General features: G+C 51.6%; 3 protein-coding genes across 3 annotated transcripts; 1 reads left to right on the forward strand and 2 right to left on the reverse strand.

The window, feature by feature from the left end:
* Positions 1-236: 236 nt before the first annotated feature.
* On the reverse strand, positions 237-654 carry BO66DRAFT_397427 (uncharacterized protein; the record flags this gene model as incomplete). Its single annotated transcript, XM_025648593.1, has 2 exons — positions 237-479; positions 538-654. 2 exons carry the CDS (start codon positions 652-654, stop codon positions 237-239), a joined length of 360 nt encoding a protein of 119 aa, XP_025508648.1.
* A 1,159-nt stretch (positions 655-1,813) lies between these two features.
* Positions 1,814-9,851, forward strand: BO66DRAFT_364067 (carbon-nitrogen hydrolase). The gene is made up of 6 exons (XM_025645147.1): positions 1,814-1,908; positions 1,967-2,785; positions 8,341-8,376; positions 8,463-8,557; positions 9,144-9,218; positions 9,327-9,851. Exons 1-6 carry the CDS (start codon positions 1,854-1,856, stop codon positions 9,531-9,533), a joined length of 1,287 nt encoding a protein of 428 aa, XP_025508649.1. The 5' UTR covers positions 1,814-1,853; the 3' UTR covers positions 9,534-9,851.
* A 1,096-nt stretch (positions 9,852-10,947) lies between these two features.
* Positions 10,948-15,248, reverse strand: BO66DRAFT_433937 (RanBP1 domain protein; the record flags this gene model as incomplete). The annotated part of the gene is made up of 2 exons (XM_025650734.1): positions 10,948-14,920; positions 15,187-15,248. The coding sequence occupies 2 exons, from the start codon at positions 15,246-15,248 to the stop codon at positions 10,948-10,950; spliced, it is 4,035 nt and encodes a 1,344-aa protein (XP_025508650.1).
* Between the last annotated feature and the right edge of the window lie 1,232 nt (positions 15,249-16,480).

The raw sequence follows: 16,480 nt of genomic DNA on the forward strand, positions 1-16,480 counted from the left end.
TATGATTTCCAAGACAAAGCATCTTTCACCACATGTTCTTGTCTACGAGCATGAAGCTGAATACTGGGAAACAGGTATAGTAATGCATGAAGGATTAGAGATGAAAGCAATAGTAACTGATTTGCAAACTAATATGCCTCTATCAAAACTTCAATGTAGACTTTAAATTGCATTGCAAGAACTCCCAGCCCCAAATTGGCGTCCCGTCGCATTTTTCTAGGCTAAGGAGAGACTTCTCAGTGCCGCAGATGATCGATGATGGTAGAAACCTTGCCGAGTAAGGAGTAACTGACAGACGGCTTGATGACGTTGTCGTCGTCGGTGCCAGAGCTGCCAGCGCTGTCTGTGCCATCTCTCTTCGCCTTGGTCATAGAGTGGATTGTGTTCAAGGCGTCACCGGCAGGGTTGACTCTCTCAGCTGGGTGCTCATTCTGTGTGAACCGAGCATTGATCGATGCAATATCGACGGCGTGATCAGTCTGGAACGCGGCTGTAAGCGAGGGATACCGCGATGACAATCACATGGCGTGGTCCTACCTGGTTGGCGTCACGTTGCAGTGCCACTGGACTGGCTTCCACGAGAGAGATGGTCCAGAAGGCATTCAGGAGCAGCAGAAGACCCAATAGAGAGGCGTTGGAGCGAAGGGATGGCATGGTGATGCTTGGTCAAACTTAAAAAAAGAGGTGGCAAGGTTTGAAGGTCTTGAGTGACAAGGATTCGTTGTTCTAGTAAAGGACGAGGGCACGATCTGCGTTGAGCTCAATGGATTCGAATGGTTTGACTTCATGAGTGGCAAAAGAAGCCATCATTCGCCCTTTTTATAAACACCATCGCTGTCCGGAAACTGTAGATAGTTCGACTCAAGTTGAAGCTGAGTACTTCCTGAAGCGTTGACTATTACTCCTTTGAGGCAGGTGCAGCAGAGCAATGCACATACTCCTAAAATAACACCACGCTCGCTAAAGTTTCTTCAGGGCCGATCTTCCGGATGTGTGTTGACAGCCTTAGAATCGGAAAGGATGCGCATTGCTGAATAATGGTGGATGTGTATACTCGAGTATGCCCTGGCCGCATGCATGTCACATTCCTGCGGAAATCCAACTGCCGAGTGTATAGCCTCACGCGAGTCTAACTTCGTGCCGATGGCAGAGATAGGGCATAACTCTATTCATGGGGGACATAAGAGCAGATTGCGTCATAGGACTAGTAGTGCATTCCTGACAAAACTTCTTGAAGAGTTGCTCTCACGCTTTCAGAATGGCAGCCTTGCGTTCATCTCTGAAAGAGCGTCTGGAGGAATGTAGCTAGCACGGATCTGGTAGGGCAATGTAGCACAAAGAGCAGATGACGTCTGTGACTGATTGTCAGTCATACCATTGGAGCAGCATGACAGTCTTTCCATTTGACTATACTCCAGCCTCCTTGTTTTAGCACATCGGCCATAGTCTGCGATCTTGTTAGCACAAGCGCCTGGCTTGGGGCTGTGTCTGAACCCAGCTACACTCACGGTCAAGTTCTTTCTTTGTTGCATCATCGCCTACTTGCGGACTCGATGAGCCAGCTCCAACATCTGAGTCTCAAGCATAGCATAGGGCACAATGTACAGTATACTGCACACATCTCGTTGGAGTGTATCGTTGCGGGTGTGTTTTGTAGTTGGTGGGGAGGATGTTGATAAGCGATTTGGAGTAGAAGAGCTCCGTAGATAACTAACTTAGCCCAGATAGCGTAATGCGGCACGTCGGCAGATGCTCGGCGCGAAAGCCGCTTCCCCCGCAATCGCCTCAATCTCCCTGCCACCACCACCACCAACAACCATCTTCTTCTGCTCGCATTTCCATACACAACCACCATGGCATCCCTCCTCAAGAAACCATTGAAGCTTGCTCTCGTGCAACTAGCCTCGGGTAAGTAAAATCCACTCTCAAGATCCATAATCTACTTCCTAACTCCCACAACAACCAGGCGCCGATAAGGCCGTGAACCTCGCCCACGCTCGCAGCAAAGTCCTGGAGGCCGCCAAAGCCGGCGCCTCTCTCATCGTCCTTCCGGAATGCTTCAACTCCCCCTACGGCACCCAGTTCTTCCCTAAGTACGCTGAGACCCTGCTTCCATCGCCGCCCACCAAAGAACAATCCCCTTCCTACCATGCGCTCTCCGCCATCGCCGCCGAGGCCAAAGCCTACCTCGTTGGGGGCAGCATCCCGGAGCTGGAGCCCACCACCAACAAATACTACAACACCTCCCTGGTCTTCTCTCCCTCCGGAGCCCTCATCGGCACCCACCGCAAGACCCACCTCTTCGACATCGACATCCCCGGCAAGATCACTTTCAAGGAGAGCGAGGTCCTCAGTCCCGGCAACCAGCTGACCGTGGTCGACCTCCCGGACTACGGCAAGATCGGGCTCTCCATCTGCTACGACATCCGCTTCCCGGAGGCGGCCATGATCGCGGCCCGGAAGGGCGCCTTCCTGCTCGTGTACCCCGGCGCGTTCAACACGACCACCGGCCCGCTGCACTGGTCGCTGCTGGCTCGGGGCCGTGCCGTCGACAACCAGGTGTACACGGCCCTGTGCAGTCCGGCCAGGGACCTGGAGGCCTCGTACCATGCGTGGGGACACAGTCTGATCGTCGACCCCAGCGCGAAGGTGCTGGCCGAGACGGAGGAGAAGGAGGATATCATCTATGCGGATCTGGATGACGAGACCATCCAGAGTACGCGAAAGGGCATCCCTATCTACACCCAGCGGCGGTTTGACCTGTATCCGGACGTGAGTGCCGGGAGTCAGTAGAAATCTTCTCCACATTGAATGTTTTGGCGATAGCGGCGCTTGATTCTTTTTACACGACCAGAATAGACGAGTGATGAATTCTCAGGCTGGGCTTGCTATGTTTCCTTCCTTTGTAGTGAATGTCTACTGAAGGCGTATTCACAAGATAGGTTGCATACAGTAAGTGCCATACTGTTGTAGATCCTTCAATGGAGCTGTACCGGGTGAATAGACCATTGTTCGGTCCATGGCCTTTCATCCTCATGGCCATGTATAAACTCTTTCCCTCTCCCCGCCCAGATCTTCTTCAGAACAACCATCTCGGACCTCGTCAAGGCAGTCTCAGCCTAGGTTCCCTGATAACAATCTATACGACGCTTCAGGCAGTCCCAGAACAAGTTCCCTGACAACTTATACAATGCTTGATGTCTCAAGATACATCAAATCCTCGCCAGTTCTATCTGCATATATGCACCAACGGCAAGCCACATAAATTAAGACACATAGGCCCTCAAAAGCCGAGGCCTACTGCTTGAATTCCTGGATTCATTCCAGCGGGGCTCAGATAGCCCAACTTGCTATCTGATGTTGTCGACGAATTAGTCATTGGAGAAACCATAATGTTTTCTTCATGGAACACCAAAGGACGGGGGACCCGCAAACTCCGAATGTGGTCTTCGTTGGCAGCATTACTCTTCTTGATATCTCACATGGTTATGACGAAGAGCCAAACCTATTGAAAATGCCCTCATAGATTGGAAGAGACCCGAGACTTGGCCAGCTCTGGCCGGTCTTGCCACGCCGCACAGTTTTTGGTCATGTCGACTCAGCACAGACACAGCCTCAATTCATTCCATGATGATTGCGTCCTCTGTTTCTCTCGGAACATATCTTCTTTGGTCTGCAGGATGGATTAGCCGAGGGTCGACTTCCTAAATCATAGTCGAGATGATACCGATCCAGAGCTAGTCTCTCTGCTGGGCCTGGAAGGCTAGCAATGCCAGCCGACGAGACAAAGCTGCGCTACGGCTGCAAAGAGCACCCTACCCCGTGGTGATATATCTATGCCACTTAAGAAGCTATAGGATAAGACGAAACCAATTTCACAGTGTCGGCTTGCATGACGCACCCAATCATGGAAATCATATAGAAGAGCCGGAATTCACATTCGAAGTTCATCCGCGCTCAACGAGTGGAGAAAAACAAGACCTTAACGAGAGGCGGGACAGATTGAGAGGTTGGCGGGATATAAGAACCTCGATACCGGCAAACCGAATCAACTACCTACCCTTCGACGTGATCCGCAGTCCGGGACCTCGGTGCAGCGAACAACCTGTTGAGGAGATGGTCGACCTCCAGGGAGGCAGCTCTATGGAATACAAAGCCTGCTGAAGCCGAGATGCTTGGTAGGACTGATGGACTGTGACTCGCTGGACAAACTACGGACCGCGCACACCTGTCTCCTGTCTGGATCCCTGGTATACCCTGGGAGGGCTGCGGAGGGAAACGACCATTCGACTATTAGTCACTCCATCCCGAACGTGGTGAGAAGCTTACACCATAGCACGATGGCAGAACAACATACAGAGTACAGGATTCCATAGACGGTCGGCGACGTGTACTGCAAAAAGCAGCCATCCTCGACAGACACCCCGAGAATCCAGAGAGGGCTAACAAAATAGGGAAACTCTAAGACGTGATCCCTGCAACTATACAAGAAGCTGCCTACAAACATGATCCTATTTAATCAATAATCTTCAGCTTGAGGTCTCAGATACTCCCAGAATATCACACGCGGGTCAGAGAAAGTCAGCCCCAATGATGGGATCAGATCCAGCCGAGTCGACCCGTTTTAGCAACAGCAACAGATGTTGTCCCTACTATTCGACACAGAACGCCGGAAACACCCTCTACTCTGTACACAGCTACCAGTGACTTATCAGGTAGAGTGGCTCCTTCGCTGACTTCACGTACGAGCGAAGTCCGGGCACGGTTTGCAGTACCGCTCGACCATACAGAAAATATTCGATAAGGGGCTATCACTACCGACCTGGGAGTAGCTTACTCCTCCTTGCTTCGCAGTCCAGTCAGCTTTTCCCTGTTGCCTCGTGCTAGATCGGCGGATGGGAATCAGGTAGATAGAAATGGAGACTCCGGAGTTGGATTTTCAGGTTAGCTTGCAGGGGATCCACCCCCGCAATTTCATGTTGGTCCACATCGAGAAGATAGCAGAGAAGCCGAGTCGGGCAGGGCATCCCGGTGCATGAGAATGTGATATTCAGCGACTTGGCTGAATGGGGAAACAAACAGGAGTTGATATCAGCCAGGTCGAAGTAAGGCTGCTTACGGAGGTACTTTCTAGTGCTCATTTGTATATGAGATTCTTAGTGGATGGGGCCCTTCTACCAAGGTCATCTTGATATCAAAGTGGCTGGCCATAGGAAGGTATTTGTCGATTGGAAAGGCGTTATGCTACAAAATCAAAGAGGAAGGTAATTCAAAAGTTCTATCTTACCATCGCATGAACCCCGCTCGGTTCCGATCCGGCAAGTCATTCCGCAGTCCACCACTTTTAGCGCTTATGCTTGGGTTATCATGCTTGCATTAGCCCTAATAACAACAGAAATTTGACGAACTTGAGGGCTACACCTATACTATACATTGCTGAGAAGTACGCAAGTGATATGTACATGGTACGGGTGAAAGAAAGTATAGCTAGCTCTATTCGAACGTAAAAATCATCAACTTCGTCATGACTAAATGCATGCAATGCATGCATGCGTATGTGTATGTAGGGACTGTACGCCTGCTTGCTTTTTTTCCCCCCTCAAACAGAGTTGGAATTATCGGCACAGCTCCACGCCCCGGACTCGGAGGAGTCGATGATGCCCACGATCGAGCTGTAGGTGCCCGCCACCATCAGAAACATCCCCGACGCAATCACGAACCCGCTCCAGGCGACCATCAGGTACCACCGCGCGGTTCGGTCCTTGCGCCAGTTGTCGTAGAGCCACATGCAGCCCATGGGCTGGAAGCAAGTCACCGTCCCTAAAAGAGCACCGACGAGGGAGATCAGGGTGTTGAAGATCGGGATCCCGCTGGCGATGATGTAGGCCACCATGGTGACGGTGAAGGTCGAGCCTAACCAGGTGATCCAGTGTCGGGCGGTGTTGGCGGTCAGATGCCGCGTGCCTCGGAGACAGCGGACGAAGATGTGCTTGCTGGAGAGCTGGCGTGGGGTTAGTGCGAGCTAACGACTCAACCGGATTTTGTTAGGGATTGGGTCGGTGGTACTGACATGGGCACACAGAGTTCCAGAAACCAGCAAGCCTGGTAGAGCGATGCCGTAGGAGATCTTCTTGATCAGTACACCAGCGGAGCCCAGAGCTGGCGAGGCGACGTAGGAGCCGCAGTAATAGTAGACGACGATGCCGATGGTGATGTAGGTGATCGTCACGACACTTTGGCAGAGTAAGAGGGACTTCGGGTAATGACGGGGCTCGCTCATCTCGGCTACAATGGAGAAGAAAGCCGGGGTGCCCGCGTACGCGAAGACCAAAGTGTTGATGGCGGAGATGGCGTCGGTGAAGCTGGGGCTGGCGACGATCTTGTAGTCGGATCTCCAGACTCCTTCTTGCGGTGCGGCAGCCGGACGGTCTTGGATTCCCACGGCGATGGTGACGATTAAGACTGGGCATATCAGTAAGACGACTTCTGGGGTGTTGGTAGATTGCTTCACCCACCAGCGGTAAGAATGCATCCTACACCAACCCACGCCAGCCAGGTGATCCGACCTAGCGTCCGGATGCTGGAGAGCAAGAACAGGATGATGGCGGCGACGGCGACGAAGACGGCCGTACACGCGCCATGGGTGGAGAGCGCATTGAGAGCGATGGAGGTGCTGAGCATCGCGGACCCTGAAGTAAATACGAAGAGGAGGCAAAAGGCCCAGCCGAACAGTTCGCGACCCCATCGGCCGAACAAGAGCTGGCCGACATCGTCGACGCCGTAAACGTGGCGGTGCCGTAGCTTGAACACACCCACTATGTAGTCGGACCAGGTGGTGATCCCGGCTATAGTACAGAGGAGGATAACTCCGGGGACAATCCCAACGGTGTCAAAAACCGAGGGAATTGAAAGCACTCCAAGACCCATCTGTGTCTTCATCATGAGAACCGAGGTTCCAAGCCATCCAACCTGGGATGGTGTCAGTGGGCCCCGGATTCGTGATTCAAGGGCTATACTCACATTCCTGTAGTTGGGTCCATCTTCTGATATCACACCGAAGACTGCATCATGCGCGACGGCGTTTTCATCCTCCACCTCGCCGATCGCTGGCTCGAGGTCGCTGCCGGGTTCATCTTTGGTGTTTGGTGGTGGCTTGGACATGTCGGGTGTTTTGTGTTTAGTAGAAGAGACCGCTAGATCAACAGCCGGTCCTAATTGAAAGAACGGAACAATAAGTCTGACTTCTGAAAAAAGTTAAAACTACAACGCGCAGAAGGATATTTTGGGAGAGAAAAAGATGAGTCGAAGCGGAATGACTCCGTAGAGCGGAGATTGGGGGAAAGGCACATCAAAGAACCTTAAACTAAGCCAGTTTCCATTTAGTAACGCTGGTCTCAACCATTGAACATATAACACTCCGACCTTAGTATACTTGGGGGTTTCCAATTAAAGATAAGCTTCATCTGTTAGTGTGTTGGGGGTACAGACCCACCTACACGACGACTTCGGCTTGCCTCGAGACGATGTACAGTTGAAGTTACTGCATGTGTATATAGTAGTAACAGTAGTACGACGCCAACTGAAGCCTTTTCTTCTTGCCATGTGAAGCTGTACTGTTGACAACCCAGCCATTGATACCATGATAAAGGCATTATCATACATACTGATGATCTTATCTGACTTTCCATAGTGGCATCTCCACCGTAACAGGCAGGCTTCGACAACACTTCCCAATTGCGCCAAGATCTGCAGCACCATCCTTGTATTGGATTGGTTTGACAGTGCGTCTTGTGCCAGGCCTGACTGAGATACTGACAAGCAGGATGTTCATAGATTGGCATTGGGAGTGAGTGTGATGTCAACCAGCAACCGCAGACGTTCCGTCGCTCTAGCCATGACATGACACCCGCGCTGATGGAAGATCATCAGGCCTCATCTGGCGACGCCTCTGCAATTCTAAAGAGAATGTAGGTACAGGGGCTCGACTAGCTGGTGAGAACAACACACCACAGCTTGCACGAAGTACCACAGCAGGCCTTGTGCAGGCGCAACGGTAACTACAGTAGCAGACAAGATGAGGTGGTCATGCGACCTCCGATCTCGGATCCATACGAGCCTAAGCCTATCGTGGCGGACTATGTCTGCCTCAGGCATCAGACGGATGCATTTAATGAACGAATGTTCTCCCAAGCACACCCGCCGGGCGGTACATCACGTGCCGATTGATGGACCAATCACCACCGCGGCTGGCGATAAGCGAGCCCGCACTGGAATTCCCACCAGCGAAAAACCGACCATCTCGAAATCTCCTCCATCCTTGACCGTCGACGACCTCTATAGCCCACGACAGCCGACATCTCTGTCCCTATTCAGTGAGTTCTTGTCGCCAGCACCTGCGCCTCGCCATTCTTGCGTCCGTCTGTTCCGAAAACTAATCACATTTTTTTTCGTTTCCATCGCAGAAATGTCCAGCACCGTCAACAAGACCGGCAAGAAGACCCGCTCGGCCATCGCCGATGTGGTGTCCCGCGAGTACACCATCAACATGCACAAGAGAGTACGTTGAAACACCAACCACATTGCGATCCAATCTTTTCCGACAGGAACTCCGGTTTCTCTATAATTCCCCCTTCCCCTCAAGCGACATGCGAAACGGAACCCAACCGCAAATCGTTGTCGGAGGTCATGGATGGAGAACAAGAAAGAAGAAGACAACACAAACAAACGATGGATGAAGACCACGAAGCGGCGCACAAGATCAAAATCTCTCCAAACTCTTGGCATCTGAAAAGAAACGAGGGCAAACGAGAACAAGAAGCAGCCCAAGGGTTTTCTACAACCCCATCATCATCATCGTTGTTGTTGTTAGGATTGTGTGGAGGAACAACCTCGGGGGTTCCATTTGCCAGAAAAACGAGTCGTGATGGTCTAAAAATCCATCATTGGCTTGGTTTTCTTGGTCACCACACGCATCTCCAAAAAGAAGAATTAGTTTTATGAAGTCCACCTCAAGGCCGAAATTCGCTCGCAAACACTTGTTTTGCAAGATTTTCTTCCCACATCATTTTTCCCCATTTTTGCACAACAAAAAAAGATGGCATTCGGGCGGAAGACTAATATTTCTTCTTTTTGGGTAAAATTAGATGCACGGTGTTAGCTTCAAGAAGCGTGCTCCCCGCGCTATCAAGGAGATCCGCGCCTTCGCTGAGCGTGCTATGGTGAGTCTATCCTATCTCCTGATCGCCCCGTACCAACGTCCTCCATCTGAGGAATCTTGTACGGGCAACCCTCCGCGAAAGTATCACTAACCCCCCCGGGAACTCTAGGGCACCACCGACGTCCGCGTCGACCCCCAGCTCAACAAGAAGGTCTGGGAGGCCGGTATCAAGGGCGTCCCCTTCCGTCTCCGTGTCCGCATCTCCCGCAAGCGTAACGACGAGGAGGGCGCCAAGGAGAAGCTCTACTCCTACGTCCAGGCCGTCAACGTCAAGGAGGCCAAGGGTCTCCACACCGTCGTTGTTGATGATGAGTAAATCTTCAACGAATGACAGTGCTTGATATCCCCTCTGAATACAAAAAAAACGGTCCTCATTGTATGAAACCAAAATTTCTTTCCTAGAATAATGAATGGGACAATATGATGTCGGGTGGTTTGCTGGAACCAATCTTCTTTTTCTTGCTGCCTTGTCTTTCTAATGTAGTGTGATGGGATCGTAACTACTGTAAGGATCAATCAGGCGGATGCTTCTGGTGTTGGACTCGTGGTTCTTATGCAAGCTAAGTCAACAGAGAGCTTGTCTCTATCATCTATGTCTCTGGCCAAAAAAAAATGCAGGCATGTCAAAGCAAAGACTAAGTACTACGCTCTTCCCTATCTGTCGCTACATGATTCACCAGTTTTAAAGCCATATGCACAAAGAATTACCATTTGTATTCCCCTAAGATTCCATCCTAAGCACAATATGCACCAGTGATAACGACAACCCCCCACCCCCAACCAAGGATGAATCCCACTGCACTGCGCTGCGTGTATCAAGTGTTAAGTGCAAAGCAAATCTGGCAAAAGTTCAAGAAATCAAAGTCTTCTTTCCTCTAATAATACAACGACGATTTCAAGGTGTCATGAAAACCGATTTAAGGAAGCCAAACCTGAAAAAAAAAACCAGACCCCCTTATGAACAAGAGACAAAATCCCATTTTCAGGAAGAAATGCAAACGGCACAACACGTTCGAAGAAAAAAAAAAGTGTTCTTGCCTTTCAAATCCACAGAGACACTCGCTATGCTAGAATGCGCCTGTTTCTCCTCCTGGTTGGACAGACGAAGACAAGAAAAAAAAGACACAACGATCGCTATTCCCGATGATGCAGTTGCGGTCAACTCGAGAGATGCAGAACAGAAAAAAAGAACACTGTAAATACAAATATGCCTTGAATCCATGGGGAAGAAGAAACAGGAAGATATTTCCCTCTCATCGAAGACAAGAAAGCATGGACAAGAAACGGTGAAGTAGAGGGAAAGGTAGATATCAAGAAGTAGGACTCAGGATCCGTGGAATGGGAACGGATCACGAAGAAACCACAGTAAGGCGGCTGGAAGTATGTAAAATCAGATAAACATCGCCAAAAGAACCCCTGTTGAACTCACATGACTTTCAAAGCTAACCCTCTCTTAGGTTCGTGAGTCGCAGTGGTTAAAGAAACGGATTTTTGGGAGTACGGAGACCAGGCATCCATCCCAATTCAGATAGACCAGAGTAGAGCCTGTGTTGCTCAAGAGTCGCTTGTTACAAGGGGGGAAATGCCTTGAACACTTGCGCAAGGAGAAAGAGTTTCAAAAACAAACCAGAGTACATTCGCTCGCACCTTACGCCGCCGGCCCGATCATGAAAAATGTGTCCAAATACGTTTGTGTGGACACAATTCGTTGGTAGTGCTCCAGTGCAAAACTAAGATTTAGTCTCCTCCATCGCCTTGCTGAGACGTTCTGCATCGTCTTTCGTCTTAACCCGGAGAGCCCACAAGACCGGCGGTCCTTCGGCTTGAGGTACCATAAACTGGACACTGTTGCCGGACGCTTTGTATGAGATGGCCTTAACCAGATATGTGTTGAGAACGACGTTTCCGCTCGGGTCGGCTCTGACAAGAATACGACCGCGGGAGGTGGTCCGATGCTTCAAGACGCGGATGAATCCAACGCCCTGACTCTCCCAGGCGCCATCGGTTTTGTTGTGCTTCATTGCACGAGCTCGGTTCTCGAGAACAACATCTTCGTCTTCTTCACCGGCTCCAGTGCGGAGATCGGCCTGGGGTAGATTTTCAGCTGCATCTCCATCGCCGGACTCTTCCGCTCCAGTGTCGGAAGCGACACCAGGGGTGGACTGGCGGCTAGTTGTAGCCGACGCAAGAGCCGACGACCCTAGCACGGAGGGAGTCTGGAGGGACGGATTCCCAAAAGAAAAGCCAGTCGAAGGTTGGGTGCTACCAGATCCAGCCTTGTTCAGAGATGACGGGGCACCGAAGAGAGAAGAAAACGGCTTGGGGGGTTCAGCTGCCGCCGGAGTTGCAGATCCCGAAGCAGATGGGCTAGCTGCGAACTTAATCGGAGAGTCAGGCTTCCAAGTATTATCACCGGACGGCTTCGAGAAGATGGATGGAGTAGCACCGCCAGGGCTGGAGCCAGCAGAACTGAAAATGCTAGATCCTGTGTTTGCGGTACCAAAAAGGTTGCTTGTCGCAGGCTTGAGTGCTGACTTCTCAGAGTCAGATGTGCCACCTTGTGTGGAAGAAACTGGCGTGTTAAGAGACGAGGAGAATTTCGAGGAGCCAAATAGTGTAGAAACAGGGTTCTTCTGTTCTTCATCGGCTTGACGCTTAGGTTCGGAGACACGGTCAAACAAGCTTCGGCCACCCGCTACTGCATCCGTATTGCTGGCCGGCTTCGACTTCTGAAGGGCCTTCGCAAAGTCACCATCCTCGCTGCTGAGTGCAGGAGAATCTGCGGCGTTAGAGGCAAAGTCACTGGTCGATGTCTTCGCCACGTCCTCCTGATCATCCCCTACGTCTGAAGCCGCTTCGGTGTTGTTGTCTTCGTCATCGACATTGTCATTGACATCGTCGTCGGCTTCAGAGGGAGTAGCTGACAAATGTCCAAAGATGTTGCTGGACTTAGGTGCAGACTTTTCTTGGTTGTCAAAGACGGAAGCGCCAGAGTTGTTTGCAACAGCAACTTCTCCGGTCTTCTCGGGCTCAATAGCCTCGTCCTCAAAAACAAATCCTTTGCCAGGAACAAATTTAGCATGCTTCTTGCCTCGAGCGGCATGCTCCTCTTGCTTCTTGCGCTGTTGTTCGGCATCTTTGCGCTCCCACTCAGCTTCATCCTCCTCGTCGGAATCGAAGTCCTCTGCTTTGCGCTTAGCTTTCTCTTTCTCGGCATCCTTTTCGGATTGAGCCTTGAATTGAGCGAAGAAGTTACCACCGGCTGGGGCACTGAACTTGGGGGGAGCGGGCAAGGAGCTTGTAGAGGTTCCATTTTCCTGGCTGCCCAGAGGCTTGAGGACAAAAGGATTCTTTGGTGCAGTTCCACTGGATGCACTAGATGTTGTTGCCGCACTTGACATCGAGGATGAGAAGAGCGAGGTAGAGGTCGAACCTTGCGTGGTTGAACTTGAAAACGACAGTTGTGGCTTGGCTGACTCAGTCGCCGGTGTCGCAGAGACCAACACAGGCTTGGCTGCTGGAGTGGATGGCTTCGAGGGGGTTTTCTCATGGGTGGAGTCCTGGTCAGACTCAGTAGTCTTCGATTTGGAGAATGACTGTGCGAAGATGTTGGCTGTGGTCGAATCGCCATTGACACGTTTGGGGGTACCATTGACTTCGCCATCATCAATCGATCTTCTCTTCTTACTGTTGGGAGACGCATCCTGAGTTGTCCCGAATGTCTTCCCAGCACTGGATGTGGCAGCTTGGGTGGGAACATCTGCATCGATGGGAGTACCCGATTTCACCTTCTTGGATACTACACCATTGGGAGCATCTTCTGCGGCCTTGCGCTTGGTAGCAACAGGCATTCCAATGGTATCACGAACCCGGAGATAGAACTGCAGGATTGCATCAAAGTCTTTGCCAGATGGATCGGCATTGGCCACCTCGCGCTTGAAGCATTCATTCAAAGTGCGAAGACGATGAACCGATTCGACGTCAGCCTTGACGGCATTGTCCACAGCTCCTGCAACCTTGGGAGATTCCAGATCCTTAAAGTTGGAGGACTTGGACAATTGACTGCCTGTAGCTGGCGCGGTTGACTTCTCTCCGTTGACCTTGAACAGACTTTGAGGTGCTGCGGCGGGAGTGGAGGCTGCCGGCTTTGGAGTAAAGACACTAGGAGTAGAGGGTGAGGTAGCTGCGGCAGGAGATGAGAAAAGGGCCGGAGGATTGGCTGGCTTCTCGGCTTGACTAAATTTGGGTGTCTCTGTGGGTTTGGGTGAGAGTAGATTGCCGAAGGGATTTGCGGGTGCTGGCTTTTGCTCAGGCACCGACTCGCTCGAGGTCGCGGGCTTCGGCGCATTGAACAGATTACCGAAAGGATTTGTTACTGCCGCCTTGGGCTTCTCCTGGTCTGAAGATGCTGTCGTCTTCGGCGCGAAAAGGTTTCCGGTTGATGAGGGTTGAGACGATCCAGTCGAAGGAGCTGGAGCTGCAGAGCTGGCGCCAGCATTCGAAAACAATGAGGGAGCTGTAGTCGCCGGCGAATTGAATTGAAATGTGTTCTTCGGTTTATCTGCAGTTTTCGGCTCCTGATCCTTCTTCTCTTCGGATGGCTTCTGTGTGCTGGAAGGTGCACCTGAGAAAAGGTTTGAAGATTGGAAAGGGGTTTTGAAGGGAGTGGCTGGACTAGCCGACGGCGCAGCGCCGAACAGGCCAGTGAACGGAGCGTTAGTAGCAGCAGGCGCTGTTGCTGGCTTTGAGGCTGTAGACGCGGCCGTGCTCTGAGTGGGAGTGGCGCCAAAGATAGGGGCGGAAGCAGGAGTTTGCTCGGTCGGCTTGGCTCCAAACAAAAACTTCGCTGGAGATTCGCTAGACGAGGTCGATGCGCCAGTGAAAGCGCCGCCAAAGAGTGGCTTGCTGTCACTCTTGGTGCTGTCTTCCTTGGAGGGAGCCGGTGAGCTAGGCGTTGAGCTTACACTGGTACTAGGGAAAGAAGACTTCTGGCTGGTGACTGATTTAGCATCTGGAGAGGTATGCATTGAGTCCGATCCTCCAAATGGACTCGACTGGCCAAAGACGGAGGGCTTGGCTGCACTGGATTGGCCAAATATGCCATTGGAAGGTGCAGAAGCGGTAGTGCTCTGACCGAAGATATTGGTTGTGGTAGGGGTTGCAGTTCCGTTTTGCGTAGAGGATCCAGCACTGTTGCTTGCAAAGAGACCTCCGGTGTTACTCTGTGCGCCCCCGGCTCCGAAGAGTGGGCCAGAGGGTAAGGGTTGCTGTTGCTGGGTTGCAGACTGGTTTCCAGCTGGCGGGGCGCTGAAAATAGAGCCTTGGAACCCTGAGAAGGCTGCTGGCTGCTGAGCCGACTGCTGAGTAGTACTCGCGGTGTTCATGCTTGCGAAAGGATTATTTGCTTGAGGGCCACCGAATGAGGATGAGAAACTGAAAGAAGACGATCCTGCACCACTTGGTGTGCTTGCACCGAAAGAGAACGGGGTCGAGCCACTTTGCGTGGACTGGCTGGGCGTCGAGTTCGCACCCGGAAAACTTTGGTTCTGTCCAAATGTAAATCCCGTAGATGGGGGTTGCGAGCTCGCCATTGGGGAGGATACTGTGTTGGGGTCAATGGGATTGAAGGCGCCACCAAACGTCGGGGCAGGTGCACCTGCGTTGCCCGCGGGTGTTTGGCGTCTAGAGCGCATTGGTCGAATTCTGAAAAGCGTGTCAGTCAAGGTTTACGTCTGTCAAAAACGTGTGAAGGACGATATGTGACGAATATGAGAGGAAGAAGGGCAGTGAAACATGAGATCAAGAGATGGAACGATGGGGGAGCAGGAGGGAAGAAAGAAAACACGCAAGGGAGGAAAAACACAAGGTTAATTCGACGTGTTACTCCGTCGCAGGGCACGTCGAGGCTGCAGGGAGAAATAAAATTCATGCATGAGAGGCTCCGCAAAGGTCGGTCTACATTCACTTACTTTCTGGCCGCCAGCTGCGCGGCAGTTGCCCGCTGTGGCTTTTCTTCCGGTGTGTTGTTCATGTTGAAATCGGCCATTCGATCATCAGAGCTGCCCCCTTGGCCACCCTGGGCGCTTCTTTTAGACATGTATTATCCAACTATTGCGACGTCTTCAGCTGCGATGTGGACAAAGCAGCGTTCAATGGAGCCTCTCCTTGAAAGGTTGGCTCTCATGCACGATTGACAGCAATCTGCGGGCGCGCGGTGTATTCTGAGACTGAAAGCTTGCTCTAATCCAGCGCCGGCTATCTTCGAGTGCGTTAAGCTCGAAAGGTTAGGAAGTACACCTGCAATCGTTCTGTGCGCGGCACTGCGGGTGGAGTGTACACGAGGGTTAAGAGTGTCGGTATGGGTGGTTAGAGATTCGGCGAACTTGGCAATGTCGGGCAATCGCGTGGTGTCTACTTCGAGCACTGTTTACAAATTCCTCGAAGGACTGACGAAGGCGGGTTGAAATAATGTGAGGGAGGAAGTCGCACGCTCGTTCTTGTTCCGTATCCGGGGTGATGAGGAGAGGAGCGCAGCGCGCGAAGACAAGCGAGGAGATAAGGCGGAGGAACCCGACGGATGCGAAGAGACTAGAGGCAGAGCAACAGGCCTCACAGGCTGAGTATGGGGTATATCGATGAAAGGCGCCTTCGTTTCGATGTGCTCTGCCTGCGGGAGGGGATGGGGTTGTGGTTTTTTTAGCCTTTACTTTGCGGACTCGCGACTCTTGCGGGCAGGAAGGAAGACGCTGGCAGAAAAAATTACTGTCACGTGATCACACGCAAGGCAACATCAGACCAGCATGACATAATACCTAACAAGCAAGAGGTCACTCAGGTAGTGAATAGTTACACGTTGCGACCGTTGCTAGGCTGAAGGAGTCTAATATTATCAATGTACATAAGCTCCCCTGATGCCTTGTAACTAAAATGAGTCTACTTAGGGACCTTCCACCAGGTTATTCATATTCCCTGAGGGAACTTGGAAAGAGTTTCTTTGATCACCTTGTTCTCCCCAGTCAGTCCGTGTGTCATCCGCTCCCGGTAAGTTAACTAACTAGTTAACTAGACCATGTATTGTACTGTTACGTCCCCGTTACCCTGCAAGAGAAGAGCGGAAGAAAAGCATGTAAGATTACGGGGTCATGCACCCTCCTTGTTTCCATGGCAAGAACATGAACAATGCAGTGCAGCTGACAGCCAAGTGGCACGCCTCCTTCTTCGCCTTGGAATACTAGCAGGGGGGATATGTCTCGCCTTTTATTC

The sequence above is a fragment of the Aspergillus aculeatinus genome, assembly GCF_003184765.1.
Source record: "Aspergillus aculeatinus CBS 121060 unplaced genomic scaffold BO66scaffold_2, whole genome shotgun sequence".
NCBI lineage: Eukaryota > Fungi > Ascomycota > Eurotiomycetes > Eurotiales > Aspergillaceae > Aspergillus > Aspergillus aculeatinus.

Coding starts and splice junctions, on each gene's coding strand:
- BO66DRAFT_364067 (XM_025645147.1), top strand. CDS start 1,854: ATGGCATCCCTCCTCAAGAAACCATTGAAGCTTGCTCTCGTGCAACTA. Junction 1,909..1,966: donor TCTCGTGCAACTAGCCTCGG/GTAAGTAAAATC, acceptor CACAACAACCAG/GCGCCGATAAGGCCGTGAAC. Junction 8,558..9,143: donor CCATCAACATGCACAAGAGA/GTACGTTGAAAC, acceptor GGGTAAAATTAG/ATGCACGGTGTTAGCTTCAA.